The sequence below is a fragment of the Dama dama genome, chromosome 13, assembly GCF_033118175.1.
Source record: "Dama dama isolate Ldn47 chromosome 13, ASM3311817v1, whole genome shotgun sequence".
Lineage (NCBI taxonomy): Eukaryota > Metazoa > Chordata > Mammalia > Artiodactyla > Cervidae > Dama > Dama dama.
The window spans coordinates 67,311,975-67,324,852 of record NC_083693.1 but is presented as its reverse complement, the minus strand read 5'-3'; the positions used below and the strand labels follow the sequence as shown (position 1 = coordinate 67,324,852).

The 12,878-nt window shown below is 49.4% G+C and overlaps 1 protein-coding gene across 1 annotated transcript in view; it reads left to right on the top strand.

Annotated features, from left to right (window-relative positions):
* The window catches only part of SYNE3 (spectrin repeat containing nuclear envelope family member 3), a 106,018-nt gene that overhangs the window by 71,096 nt on the left and 22,044 nt on the right, over nucleotides 1-12,878 (top strand). The window contains exons 9-16 of the mRNA XM_061159373.1: nucleotides 316-498; nucleotides 1,737-1,880; nucleotides 2,759-2,893; nucleotides 4,713-4,874; nucleotides 5,039-5,211; nucleotides 5,671-5,803; nucleotides 7,880-8,041; nucleotides 12,530-12,679. Coding sequence (XP_061015356.1) covers nucleotides 316-498; nucleotides 1,737-1,880; nucleotides 2,759-2,893; nucleotides 4,713-4,874; nucleotides 5,039-5,211; nucleotides 5,671-5,803; nucleotides 7,880-8,041; nucleotides 12,530-12,679 — 1,242 coding nt within the window. The remainder of the gene's footprint in view (nucleotides 1-315; nucleotides 499-1,736; nucleotides 1,881-2,758; nucleotides 2,894-4,712; nucleotides 4,875-5,038; nucleotides 5,212-5,670; nucleotides 5,804-7,879; nucleotides 8,042-12,529; nucleotides 12,680-12,878) is intronic.

Below are 12,878 nucleotides of genomic sequence, written 5' to 3'. Positions count from 1 at the left end.
AGTGAGCAAGTCTGAGAGTGCACCACGGTCAGTGGGAGCAATGAAGCAGAGAGAGATTTCTGACACTCGTAGGAGGCAGCCTTCTTGCTCGGGATTGGTAACAAGGTGGATGTGGGGGGTGAGAAGGGGATCAGACTGACCCTGACATTCAGGGCCTCCCGCCACCTTCCCGCCTGCCTGTTTCTCCTTGCAGTCACCGCTTCCTTGGCCACCAGCACAGAGGCCCAGCCTCCCGGGCAGGTGCAGCCAGAACAGGTGCGTTCCTGCCCGAGCTTCATCCTGCTCTCCCGTTCACAGAAGCCTTGTCTCCCCCAGGCGGCCCTGATGGAGAGCTCCCGCCTGAAGGAGCAGCTGACGATGCTGCAGCTGAAGAAAGACCTGCTGGGCAGCATCTTCGGCCCGGAGAGAGCCACAGCCCTGCTGGAGCAGGTGGCGACTTCCGTGAGGGACAGAGACTTGCTGCACAACCACCTTCTGCAGAGGAAGAGCAAACTGCAGGTGAGCCTCGTCTTGGCCCTCAGCTCAGCCCCGCTGCGGGCACAGCCCTGTGTCCTGACCCCAGCCCTGCCACTCGCCACTGCGTGGCCCTGGGCATATCCTCTGCTCCACACAACCTCAGAGCCCTCATCTAGATCATCTGGGTAGGATTATGGTGGGATCCTTCTCATCTGTCTGCCTCCTGCCTCTGCCCCCAAATCCCCTTCTACACTCATCAAATCAAACTGTCTTCTGCAGAGAGCTGGGGGCCAGTTAGCTGGAAAGATGCAGAGAAAAACACTTGTAAACTTTAAAGCAGCAGAGAGCTGGAAGCTATTTTTGTTGTTATTGTTGTTCAGTTGCTCAGTAGTGTCTGACTGTTTGCAACCCCATGGACTGCAGCATACCAGGCTTCCCTGTCCTTCACCAACACCTAGAGCTTGCTCAAACTGACATCCATTGAGTCAGTGATGCCATCCAACCATCTCATCCTCTGTCGCCCCCTTCTCCTTCTGCCTTCAATCTTTCCCAGCATCAGGGACTTTTCCAGTGAGTTAGCTCTTTGCATCAGGTGGCTAAAGTATTGGAGCTTCAGCATCAGTCCTTCCAATGAATATTCAGGGAAGCTATTAATAGTTTTATTAGGGACACTTCTGAATGGCCGCACAAAATCAAAGACATAAGATGGGATGTTGTGGACAGTTTCTTCTTTTAGGTAACAATTATTTGCTAAGCATCTGAGAATGATGACAGTGACGAAGCGATATCTCTAGGACACTGTCCAGAGGCCAGGCACCTGCTGAAAGCCCCACATGCATGGTCTGATTTATTCAACGGAGCAGATATTGAGCATACATTTTAGGATCTGCAAGCCCTGTGATCTCTGTCGGAGCTTCTGACCTCTGCTGCTGTAGCAAGAAATCAACTGTAAATGAATTGGCATGACTGCATGTCAATAAAACTTTATTTACAAGCACAGACCTCTGGTGGGACTTGGGATATGTGGTAGGAGATGCAGTTTGCCAGCACCTATTCTAGAAGCAGAACAATTGTTAGGTGAGGACACAGTGATCCTCACAGAGGGGCATCAGATCCCCTCAAGAACTCCAGGAAGGCTTCCTGGAGGGGGTGGTTCCTGAGTGAGTAGGAGCCGGCCAGGAGAAGACTGGAGAAAAAGCAGCCAGTCTATGAGTTCCAGATTGTGCCACAGGGAGACCGAGGGGAAGCTGAGTTGTGTGCGGCCTGTTGTGTCTCCGCAGAGCTTACTTGCTCAGCACAAAGATTTCGGGGCAACTTTCGAGCCTTTGCAGAAAAAGCTCTCAGACCTTCAAATCCGGGTCCAAGCCGAGAATGGGCTTCGGCGGGACCTTCCTGAGAAACAGGCCCAGCTTCTGAGGTTGCAGGTAAGAGGTCCGTCTGGCCCAAGTCACCTCCACTCAGATGTTCAGCTGTGCCGGAAGCAGCCCCCTTGTAGTACTAGTGGCCAGCCAAGCGGCAGTCAGCCCAAGCCAGAGATTGTGATTCCCTCTGGGCCCCTGAGATCTGAAATTTCATCTCAGCTGAATTTCTGCTGGTATGCCTGATAGTTCCTGGCCTTGGCAAGGCCTTTAGCACCTCCAAATGGCTGATACTTGAGCCCAACAAAATGATAAGCTCTTTGCTTACTCCGTGGTCCTAAAGTCTAACATGGATATTTGCTTCTAAAGTTACTTTGCTAGTGCTCCTAATGAGGCCAGAGGCCTTCAGTTAAATAAGTGATTTGAGGATTAAGAATAAATATTTTAAAACACATGGACTGTAGGTAGGCTGATCATGAATCATTGTTGGCTGGGTGAGGAGCTTGCTGGTTTTTAAAATGCACATGAAACAACAGTTATCTTTTTAAATCCCAGGCACAGCTCATACATAACTGGGAGTGTTCTTTGGAAGGTATTAAAAATGATGCATTTCGGGGCTTTAAAACTAAAGCTGAGATGCGATTCTCCATAAGAAGAGGTGGTCATCAAGTAGGAGTCCAGACATGAGTCTGTCCCCCAGAGACACCTTCTGGTCTTTAGCAGTTTATTTTCATGGTGTTGCAGAATATTTTCATATCATTTAAAAAATTCTCACCAGTCTTAAGAGTGGGCCCATCAGACAGCCATGTGGTGTGGCCGATGGAGTTGGGGAGATCCGCCATCCCTGAACCCTCCCAGTCTTTCGCATTCGGGGTCCCCACCCTGATCAGCATCTACGAGAAGAAGGAGAAAGGATGCTCCACTCATTCCTTCCTCTCCTGCAGGGACTGCAGGAGGAGGGGATGGACCTGGGGTCTCAGGTGGAGGCCATGAGACCCGTCTTCCAGGGGAACCCTAACCACCAGCACAAAATGGACCAGCTTTCCGCCGACCACCAGGCCCTGCAGAGGTCTCTGGAGGTAAGGGGCCAGGAGAGGGTCTGTGTTAACAGAGACCAGGTCCCTGGAATCTGTCTGACCCTCCTGAAGACTTTCTCCTTCTTTTCTTCCTTCGTTCCTTCCAAGCCTTCTTTTTCTTTCTCCCTTCCTTTCTTCCCTCCCTCATTCATTCATGACTGAGCGCCTCCTGTATGCCAGGCAGGATGCTGGGTCCTGAGAATGGAGGTGGCGTGAGCAGGACAGGGAGGCCCCTGCCTTCCCGGGGTTTAAGTGCCGATGGGTAGACGGACAGCGAGTCAGCAACAAGTTAAACATGCGGTTCCACATGTCAGACATACGTGTCCACAAGTGAAACATACAATTCTGCACATGGACCAGAGCACGGACCAGGCCGCACCCACGCAGGAGCCCCCGTGGTGATTGCTGCCTTCATGCCCGGTTGCAAGTTGGGTGCTGGTGGCCGTGAGCTCTGTCTGCAGCGCCCTCTGGTGGCCCCCCGGATCCTTCTTATGTCTGTGCTGGACTGATGTCCCTTTAAGGGTGGGACCGCAAGGTGGTGTAGGTAGTGGGATGGCTCCTTCAAAACTGTCCTGAGGACAAGGCGGAATGCCTGTTCCAGCCCTACCCTGACGACACTGATTCAGGTGAAGTCCTGGGTCTGCATGTGTAACAAGAGCCCCAGGTGTGCAAAGCCAGCTCTCGGGCAGCCTCAGCTCAGGAAAGCGTTTTGTTTAAGGCAGGATTTTCCACCCTTCCGGACCCTGTGTGCCCTATTTTAAGAACAAATATTTCTGACATTGTCTTTGCAATCCTGAAATTCATAGGTAGTACAAATTACCCACACGATTTACAAATTTAATATAATGCTTTTTCTATCATCAAAAAGAGATAAAAGCAAACAAATGATAAGAAAATAATATCTTAATAATAACCTATAATGGAAAAAGACTCTGAAAAAGAAAAAATATGTATATATACACAGATATCTACATAGATGTATACATATTTATATTGATAGAAATTTAATGAAATCACACCTGAAACATTGTAAATCAACATTGTTGTTGTTCATCCCCGTGGACTGTAGCACGCCAGGCTCCCCTGTCCCCCACTATCTCCCAGAGTTTACTCAAACTCCTGTCCACTAAGTCAATGATGCCATCCAACCATCTCATCCTCTGTCGCCCCCTTCTCCTCTTACCTTCCATCCTTCCCAGCATCAGGGTCTTTTCCAATGAACTGGCTCTTTGCATCAGGTGGCCAAAGTATTGGAGCTTCAGCTTCAGCATCAGTCCTGCCCATGAAGAGTCAGAGTTGATTTCCTATTCAGCTATACACCAGTGAAAAAATAAAAGAATGCTTTTCAATAAAGTAAGTGCTTCTAGATGGCCAAAGACATAGGAGGCAGTCAGAATATACCCAGTGTATTCAGCCACAAAGTGAAGTCCATGCCTGTTGTGTTACACGCAGGGGTGAAACGGTTGTGCCACACAGATGCCTGTGTTCAGCTTTAGTAGGCGCCGACTGACAGTCTTCCCAAGTGGTTGGACCAGTTTACACCCCACACTGGTGGTGGATGAGAGCATTCATTGCCCGCACCCTCACCCAGACTTGGTACTTCCCATAAAAGCAGAACAGGCTTAGAGGCACTTTAAACCAGACTTGGTCTTTCCAGAGTCAGTTCCTTGTGCTGTGCAGAAGAGAAGATCAACCTCTTGTGTTCCTCGCTGGCTGGGGAGTCCTGGGGTCCATTTTACTCTGGAGCTCTGGCAGGGCTGAGGGTCCTGCACGGTAGGGTAGCCGAGGGTTTCAACCTGGTTCCCCCGGGGCTGTTCCACAGGACCTCCTGGAAGGACGCCAGCAGAGCCTGCGGGAACATTGCACCTTCAACCACGAGCTGCTGAAGCTGCGGCAGTGGATCTCTGTGATCACACAGAAGCTGGAGGCCCACTGTGGGGACACGGCCCCATGGGATGCCCAGTCCTGGGAGGCTGAGGTTGAGGTAAGAGTCTCCCCACAGAGATGCTTATTCTCTCCCTTGGATCCCAAAGGCAGGTTCGTGGGCGGAGGGTGGTAAACGGTGCTCTCATACTAGGGAGCAGACACCCCACCACCCCAGGACTTTGTGTGTGTATGTGTGTGTGTGTGTGTTTGTGTGTCCTTTAGAGGCTGCTGGCTGAATTCCCGGAGAAGGAAGCCCAGCTGCCCGTGATGGAAGCACTCGGCCGGCTGGTGATGGAGGCGTCTTCTCTGGAGGGGGCTGCTGTGGTCCAGGGGGAGCTGGAGGAGCTGACCGAGTCATGGAAGGCCTTGAGGCAGCTGGAGGAGAGCCTGCTGAGGTGAGAGGGCCTTCTGGATTGGAGCCTGGTCTCGGACAACCCTCCTTCCCAGCAGGGAGAGCTCAGTCATGTTCCTAGAACATATGGCTGGGGTTCTGCTGTGTGCCAGGCATGGTGCCAGGCATGGTGCCAGGCATGGTGCCAGGCGCCTCCGGGCATCCCCAGGCAATTCTAAGTGGAGTTGGTAAGAGCAGGGAAACGTCCCAGCTTAGCCTCCAGCCCCTCCTGGCTTGGGCCTCATCTGCATTGGTAGATATATATACCTTGATGACGGTAACATGAGTCTCAAGCAAGGAACTGGAAATACAGGTGCCCTGGGGAGCTTCTGACCAACCCGAAGGACAGGCACGGGCTTGTGAGGACCAGAAGTCACCTCCCTCCCCAGTTCTGTTACTTCTCCCATGATCCGGGACATCCCCATCTTATCCTCACGTTGACTGGGCTGATTTGACTTCTCAGCCTGATCAGAAACCAGCAGCTGCAGAGGACGACGGAAGTGGATTCAGGGAAGAAAATGATTTTCACCAACAATATCCCAAAGACTGGATTTCTCATCCTCCCCACAGATCTTACTTCCCGGCATCGCCGTCAGGTAAGTCCATCTCATGGGCTTCTGAGGAGGGCCCAGATCCGAGTCAGTTGATGGTGGGAAGGTGTCACCAGCAAAGCCCCCTCCCCACCTGGGGCCACATGCTCAGCTCAGGACTGGGCCCTGTCCTGTCTCAGGTGCCACTGGGCAGAGAGACACTGGGACCCCAGACCCAGGGGTCTGCACTGAGAAAGGTCCTGGGCATCTCTCGGGCAGGCAGGCCCTCATCCTCAGAAAATCCGACTGCTTCCCTTGCAGGGAAGAGAGTGTCAGGGTGTGAAGCTTCCTAGCGGTGCTAGACTGCAAACTAAAAGTACACAAGATAGGTATTTTTGGTGCCCTCGTGATTCAGATGGTTAACAATCTGCCTGCAATGCAGAGGACCTGAATTTGATCCCTAGGTTGGAAAGACTCCCTAGAGAAGGGAATGGCAACCCACTCTAATATTCTTGCCTGGAGAATCCCATGGACAGAGGAGCCTGGCGGGCTCCAGTCCATGGCGTCGCAAAGAATTGGACACGACTGAACGACTAACACACAACACACACAAACTACATTTTGTAAAAAGAATGAACCTCGCTATATCAAATCATCCATCCCTCTCCTTGACAGGCTTGAAAAAGCAGAAACACAATGAGATGAAATTCATTCCTTGTTCTTCAAAGACAGCACACGAATTAATTCATTCTTCCATTCCTTCTTTCATTTCCCCATCCAGAAAGCTCTTACTGAGTCTTTCTGTGTTCTGAGAACTGTGCTTGGAGCTGGGACACAGCTGTAAATAAAACAGAGATCCTTCCAACCCTCAGAGAATGTAGCATCCAACACAGCTTTTCAGATTGTCGTGTGCATCTGGATTGTACCAAACTGCAGATTCAGATTCAGTAGATCAGGACTGGGACCCCTCACCCTGCATTTCTACAAGCTCCTAGATGATGCTAAGCCTGCTAGGCCTTGGAGCACATTTTGAGGAGCAGGGAAGCAGGAGTCGCAAGGCAATAGAATAAGGGTTTATAGAACACGTGTTCAAGGAGGCAGGAGACCCAGAGGCCATGGCAGCCTACTGCAGAGTGAAGGACCTGGGGTAGCGAAGCCCTCCCTGGAGAGATAAAAATGAGATGTCCAGGGCTCCTCATGGCTGAGTGGCAGTCAAGGAGAGGCAGAACGGAGTGTGTTCCATGCAGAGGAGACCGTGCATGAAAGACCTGAGGGAGACAGCTCTAATGCCAGGGGCTAGATGTCTGTGGGCCCCAGCTCAGACCTTGGGGCAGGCAGCATGAGCCACAGAGCCAGGCAGGGCTGGAATCTGAGGCTCTCCAGCCACATGGAGTGTGAGAAGCCACTCAGCTGTATAAGTGATGGCGTGGCTGAGTGGACTTGCGTTTTATGTATTTATTGTTTTTATTTTTGTTTATTTTTTAATCATTGGCTTCACTGGGTCTTTGCTGCAGTGCATGGTCTCTTCATTGCCATGCGCTTTCTCTAGTTGTGGTAAGCGGGGCCAACTCTTCGCTTCAGTGCGCGGGTGTTGCACTGGGGCGGCTTCTCTTGTTGCAGAGCAGAGGCTCCAGGCCATGTGGGCTCAGTAGTTGCAGCTCGCGGGCTCTAGAGCCAAGGCTCTAGTAGTTGCGGCTCATGGCTTAGTTGCCCTGTGGCATATGGGATCTTAGTTCCCAGAGTAGCAATCGGACCTGGGTCCCTGAATCGACAGGTGGATTCTTAACCACTGGACCGCCAGGGAAGTCCCTGGACTTGCATCTTAGACAGATCTCTCTGGCTGCCTGACGTGGAGAGGGACAAAAGTGGCAGAAGGTGATCACATTGTAGACATCCTGATAAGGGATGATGCTGGTGGCCTTCAGGAGACCAAAGAGGTGACAGTGAGGAATGTTCTTGGTCCCTAATTATGTCTACATTGAGCAGAGATGCTTTCCTCATCCCCTCGCCCCCCAGGTGCCTCTTATCTCCCTCTGGGCATCCTCATCCCCCACCTCTACTCACATGGAATCCCCAGGACACGTGGCCAGTGGGCTGTTTTCAGAAACTCTGATGCTCTGACCGCACTGTGGCTTCCTGCAGGCAGGTCTGCTCCGGGAGGAAGGAGGCAGCCTGGAGGGTTGCTCCCAGCCCCTGAGGAACTTTGAGCACTGGTTGCAGGAGGAAAATTCCAAGCTGGTTCGAATCATCGCCATGAAAACTGCCACTGCTGAGGACTTGAGGACCAGAGAAACAAAGCTACAGGTTTGTGCCCAAGGAACAGCCCCTTTTATCAGAGGATTTGTCCCCCAAAGATGTGTTTGCTGCCAGAGAGTTCTCAAAAAAAAAATATATATATATAGGCACATACCTAGCTTATGAGCTGTTATGGCTTATGTGTAAATAATAGTTTTTTTTAAAGATACATTTATTTATTTATGGCTGTGCGTGGGCCTTCTCCATTTACAGCGAGTGAGGGCTCCTCTCTAGTTGCTATGCACAGGCTTCTCATTGCGGTGGTTTCTCTTGTGGAGTGTGGGCTCTAGGTGTGCAGGCTTCAGTAGTTGCAGCAGTCGAACTCAGTACTTGTGGCTCATGGGCTTAGTCGCTCCATACCATGTGGAATCTTCCCAGACCAGAGATCGAACCTGTGTCCCCTGCATTGGCAGGCAGTTTCTTATCCACCATACCACCAGGGAAGTCCTAAATAGTTTTTAAATTTTTTGGCTTCCAGTATTATGGGAGAATGATTTATCCATCCATTTAAGCCTCCTGCTGTATTCCCCAACTTGGAAAATACCACCACTAATCACGACTCTTAATCAGTTAACTCTTGCTATGTAACAAGCCATTCCAACAGTTTGTAGCTTAAAAGAACAGCTGTTTATTTAACTCATGATTCTGAGGATTGGCAGTTTACTCTGAGGTCCGCTGGACAATGCTTCTGATTTTGGCTGGGCTCCCTGACTTACAGACCAGCAGAACGGCTGTACTTCTGGAGGTTGGTGGGCTAGTCTAGATGAGCTTGGGATGGACCACACATCTCTTATCCTCCTATGGATAGGTTGGACTTTCCAGAGCAGGGGCAGGTCTGAGAGAGTGAGTGGGAACATGCAGGCCTTTTCAGGCCAAGGCTAGGGACTGGCACATCACTTCTCCTGTGTTCTGTTAGACAAAGAAAGTCACAGTGCCAGCTCAGATTCCAGGGGAGAGAAAACAGATTCCACTTCTTGATGGGAAGTATTGCAAGACCATATTGCAAAGGGCACGGATGTGGCAAGAGGGTAGAAAGACAGTCCTTCTGCCACAAATCTCTTTCTTTCACTCCCACATCGAATTAGTCACCAAGTCCTTCTTGATTCCACCTCTTGGGTATTTGTTGTTTCTGTTTCCCCTCACTACCACTGTCTTCATCTAGACATGTATCATTTTTTACCTTGACCTTGACAATAGCCTCCAAACTGGCCTCCCTCCTTTCTTTTGCGTTCCCATCTCAGTAATGACTCATTCTGTGGCCAGAGTGACCCTTCGGAATCCTAAATATGACCATGTCGTCCCAGTAATGAAAACTTTTCAGGATAGAGTTCAACTTCCCAAGTTTATCACCCACAGCCTTTCTCAATCAAGGCACAACCTACCTCTCTTTTCCCCGATTTTTTCTGAGGTTTACCTTGACACCTTTAGAGTTTGGTTTTATTTTTATTTTTCTTGCTTGAGATTCAAGCAAGATTCTGGATTCTTGAATCTGTGGCCTGGGATCTTTCTGGAAAATTCTCCAACATTATCTCTCAAAATATGGCCTCTGCCTTGTTCCCTGTTCCCTCACCTTCTGAGATGCGTTTTAAACATACGCTCTTTCTTCTTACTATGTGTTATACTGTCTCTTGTGTACTTTTTCATCCTTTTGCTTTTTCATATTATTTTCTGAATACTTTTTTCTAACTTATCTTCCACTTTACTAATTCTTGAGTTGTATCTCATTTGCTATTTCACATGGTTATTAAGTTCTTGGCTTTTAATATTTCATTTATCAGTCCTCGAAATTCTCCTTGGTGCTTTTTAAAATCTGCTTTGCCACTTTTCACAGCTTCTGGGGTCCTTGCTGAAATTTTTCAGTTTGTCCTTTAATTCTTTCAACACCAGTAAACATAGTTGTTTTATAGAGTGTGTCTAATAATTTCAGTATCTCAAGTCAAGACTGTTTCTGTTGTGTACTGTCTCTGCCTCCTCCTCATGAATTCATTAATTCTGTTTGTGTTTGGCTGCACTGGGTCTTTGTTGCTGTTGCTGCTGCTAGTTATGGTGAGTAGGCTACTCTTCACTGTGGTGTGAGGGCTTCTCCTTGAGGTGGTTTCTCTAGTTGCAGAACAAGGCTCTAAGCACATGGGCCTCAGTAGCTGCAGCACGTGGGTTCAGTAGGTGACTCACATGGACCCTAGAGCTCGGGCTCAGTAGTTGTGTCTTATGGACTTAGTTGGTCCAAGGCATGTGGGATCTTCCTGGACCAGGGATGGAACCTACTTCCCCTGCATTAGCAGGCGTATTCTTAACCACTGGACCTCCAGGGAAGTCCCAGCTTCTGCCTCTTCTTAAAGTCTTTTATCTGTGTGTGACTGCTCCGATTGTGTGCTGGATAGTGTGTTCGACAAATAGGTGCGAGAATAATTTGAGATTAAGAATAATCTTTCCTTCAAAGGGGATTTTGTTTGCAACAGCCAGGCCAGTGCGGGCTTTTATCAATCTAGAACCACTGAATCCAATTTCAAGACTTGAAGCTCCTTGGACTTCTGAGATGACTTGGCATTGGCCTGCAAATCCAAATAAGGTGTGGGTTTACTTCCTATTCACCTTTAGGGGCCTCTGCTAAAGACAGCGGTTTCTCAGAGTCTCTACTTCTGTAGGGCTCAGACTTTGACCTCTGTCTCCTGAATCCTGCAAGGCTGCCAGAAGCATAGGTCTGTTTCACAACTATTTTTTCCAAAATAGCAAATATCCTAAGTGCAAGAGGAGGTCTGAACACTGGGCTTACGTCTCTGCATCTTAACCTTTCGCATGTCTTGCCTCACTCTTTTTGTTGTTGCTATTGTTGTTAACGCTTTGATGCCTTCAGTTCAGTTCAGTTGCTCAGCTGTGTCTGACTCTTTGCGACCCCATGGACTGCAGCACGCCAGGCCTCCCCGTCCACTCATGCCTTGAGAATGTTTTTAATATTTTGTCCTCAGTGGGAGCTTTGGTCCCAACCACCTCGTCCTCCCAGTCTACCTCCTACTTCGTGCTCAGCCATTCCTCTCATCCCCTGCCACCACCACCCAGCCCCAGGCATATCAGAGATGACGTGCAGTCCCCGGGTTAAGCTTCTTTGTTCTTGTAGAGTCCCCACTCCCGAGGGCTCTGAGAAGCTAGGCTGTGTGCTAGCTTCTCAGCTATGGGATGGGACAGATTCTGGACCCCAAGCCAGACTTTAAACTCAGGCTCTTGGACTTAGGACCCAGATCGTATCCTCACATGGCACTCCCTCCCAGGAGTCCTAAGGATAAAAGATGCCATCCTGGGGGAACACAGTACTGTATTCTGATAGAAAAATCTGCCCAGTCCCAACCTCACTCTGCCAGGAGTAAAAATGCCAATAGAAAGACATATTCAACAACAGTAGCTTTAAAAAAAAAAATAAACAATTTTAATTTTATATTGGGGTATAGCTGATGGACGATGTTGTAATAGATTCAGGCGTACAGTGAAGAGACTCACCAATACATACACATGTATCCATTCTCCCCGAAACTCCCCTCCCATCCAGCCTGCCACATAACACTGAGCAGGGTTCCGTGTGCTCTATAGCGGGCCCTTGTCGGTCACCCAATTTCAATATAGCGGTGTGTGTATGTCCATCCCAGACTCCCTAATTATCTCTTCCCTTCATCCTTCCCCCAGCACCAAGTTTGTTCTTTGTCTGTGAGTCTCTCTCTGTTTTGTAAGTTCATTTGTATCATTTCTTTTTTTTAGATTCCACATATAAGGGAAGTCATATGATATTTCTCCTTCTCTGTCTGACCTACTTCACTAAGTATGTCCATCTCTGTGTCCATCCATGTTGCTACAAATGACATTATTTCATACTTTTCAATGACTGAATAATATTACATTGTTATGTGTGTACCACATCATCTTTATCCTTTCCTCTGTCGATGAACAATGGTAGCTTTTATAAGGATGATAGCTCTTAAGTCAAGGCCTCTGGAGAACTTGGTTCTAGAATGCCAGAGGGCTTCCCTGGTGGCTCTGTGGGTGAAGAATCTGCCTGCAATGCGGGAGATTTGGGTTCGATTCCTGGGTTGGGAAGGTCCCCTGGAGAAGGGACTAGCTACCCACTTCAGTATTCTGGCCTGGAGAATTCCATGGACAGAGGAGCCGGGTGGGCTACAGTCCATGGAGCTGCAGAGTTGGACATGACTGAGTGGCTTTCACTTTCCCTAGTCATACATAATAAATCTATGTCATGTGTATAATAGAATGCCAGAGCTAGAAGTGACCATGGAGGTCAGCATGGCAGCTCCTCTTTCAGGCAGAAGTCCATTCTGCAACGTTGCAGAGAGCAATTCCTAGCTTGGCTTCCCTTTGCACGATAAGATTTCTCTCTTCATGTGTTCTGTTGGCTGCCCCTGCAAATGGAATTTGATTGGCTCCTCCTTACCAACCAGGTGGGGCCTCCTCAGCCATTTGGAAGGTGCACGTGACCCTGTCTTTTCCCTCTAGGAGCTGGAGGCTCGAATACCAGAAGGTCAGCGTCTCTTCGAAAACCTCCTTCATCTCAGGCCAGCCTGCAGCTCATCGGACGAGCTAGAGGATCTGCGCTACCGGTGGATGCTCTACAAGTCCAAGCTCAAGGACTCCAGCCACCTGCTGGTAGGTGCTAAGGCTGCACAGGTCCCAGGCCCTGGGGAGACGTAGCTCAATCTGCATCCACTCCACCCCATACCTCAACAGACCAGCCCGAGGGGACCACTCAGGGAGAGGCAATGGAGATGCATAGGTCCTAGGCACTTGACTTGCAATGTGTCATTTGGCCATTCTGCACCCAGTGAGGCTGAGTTCCAAGAATGAC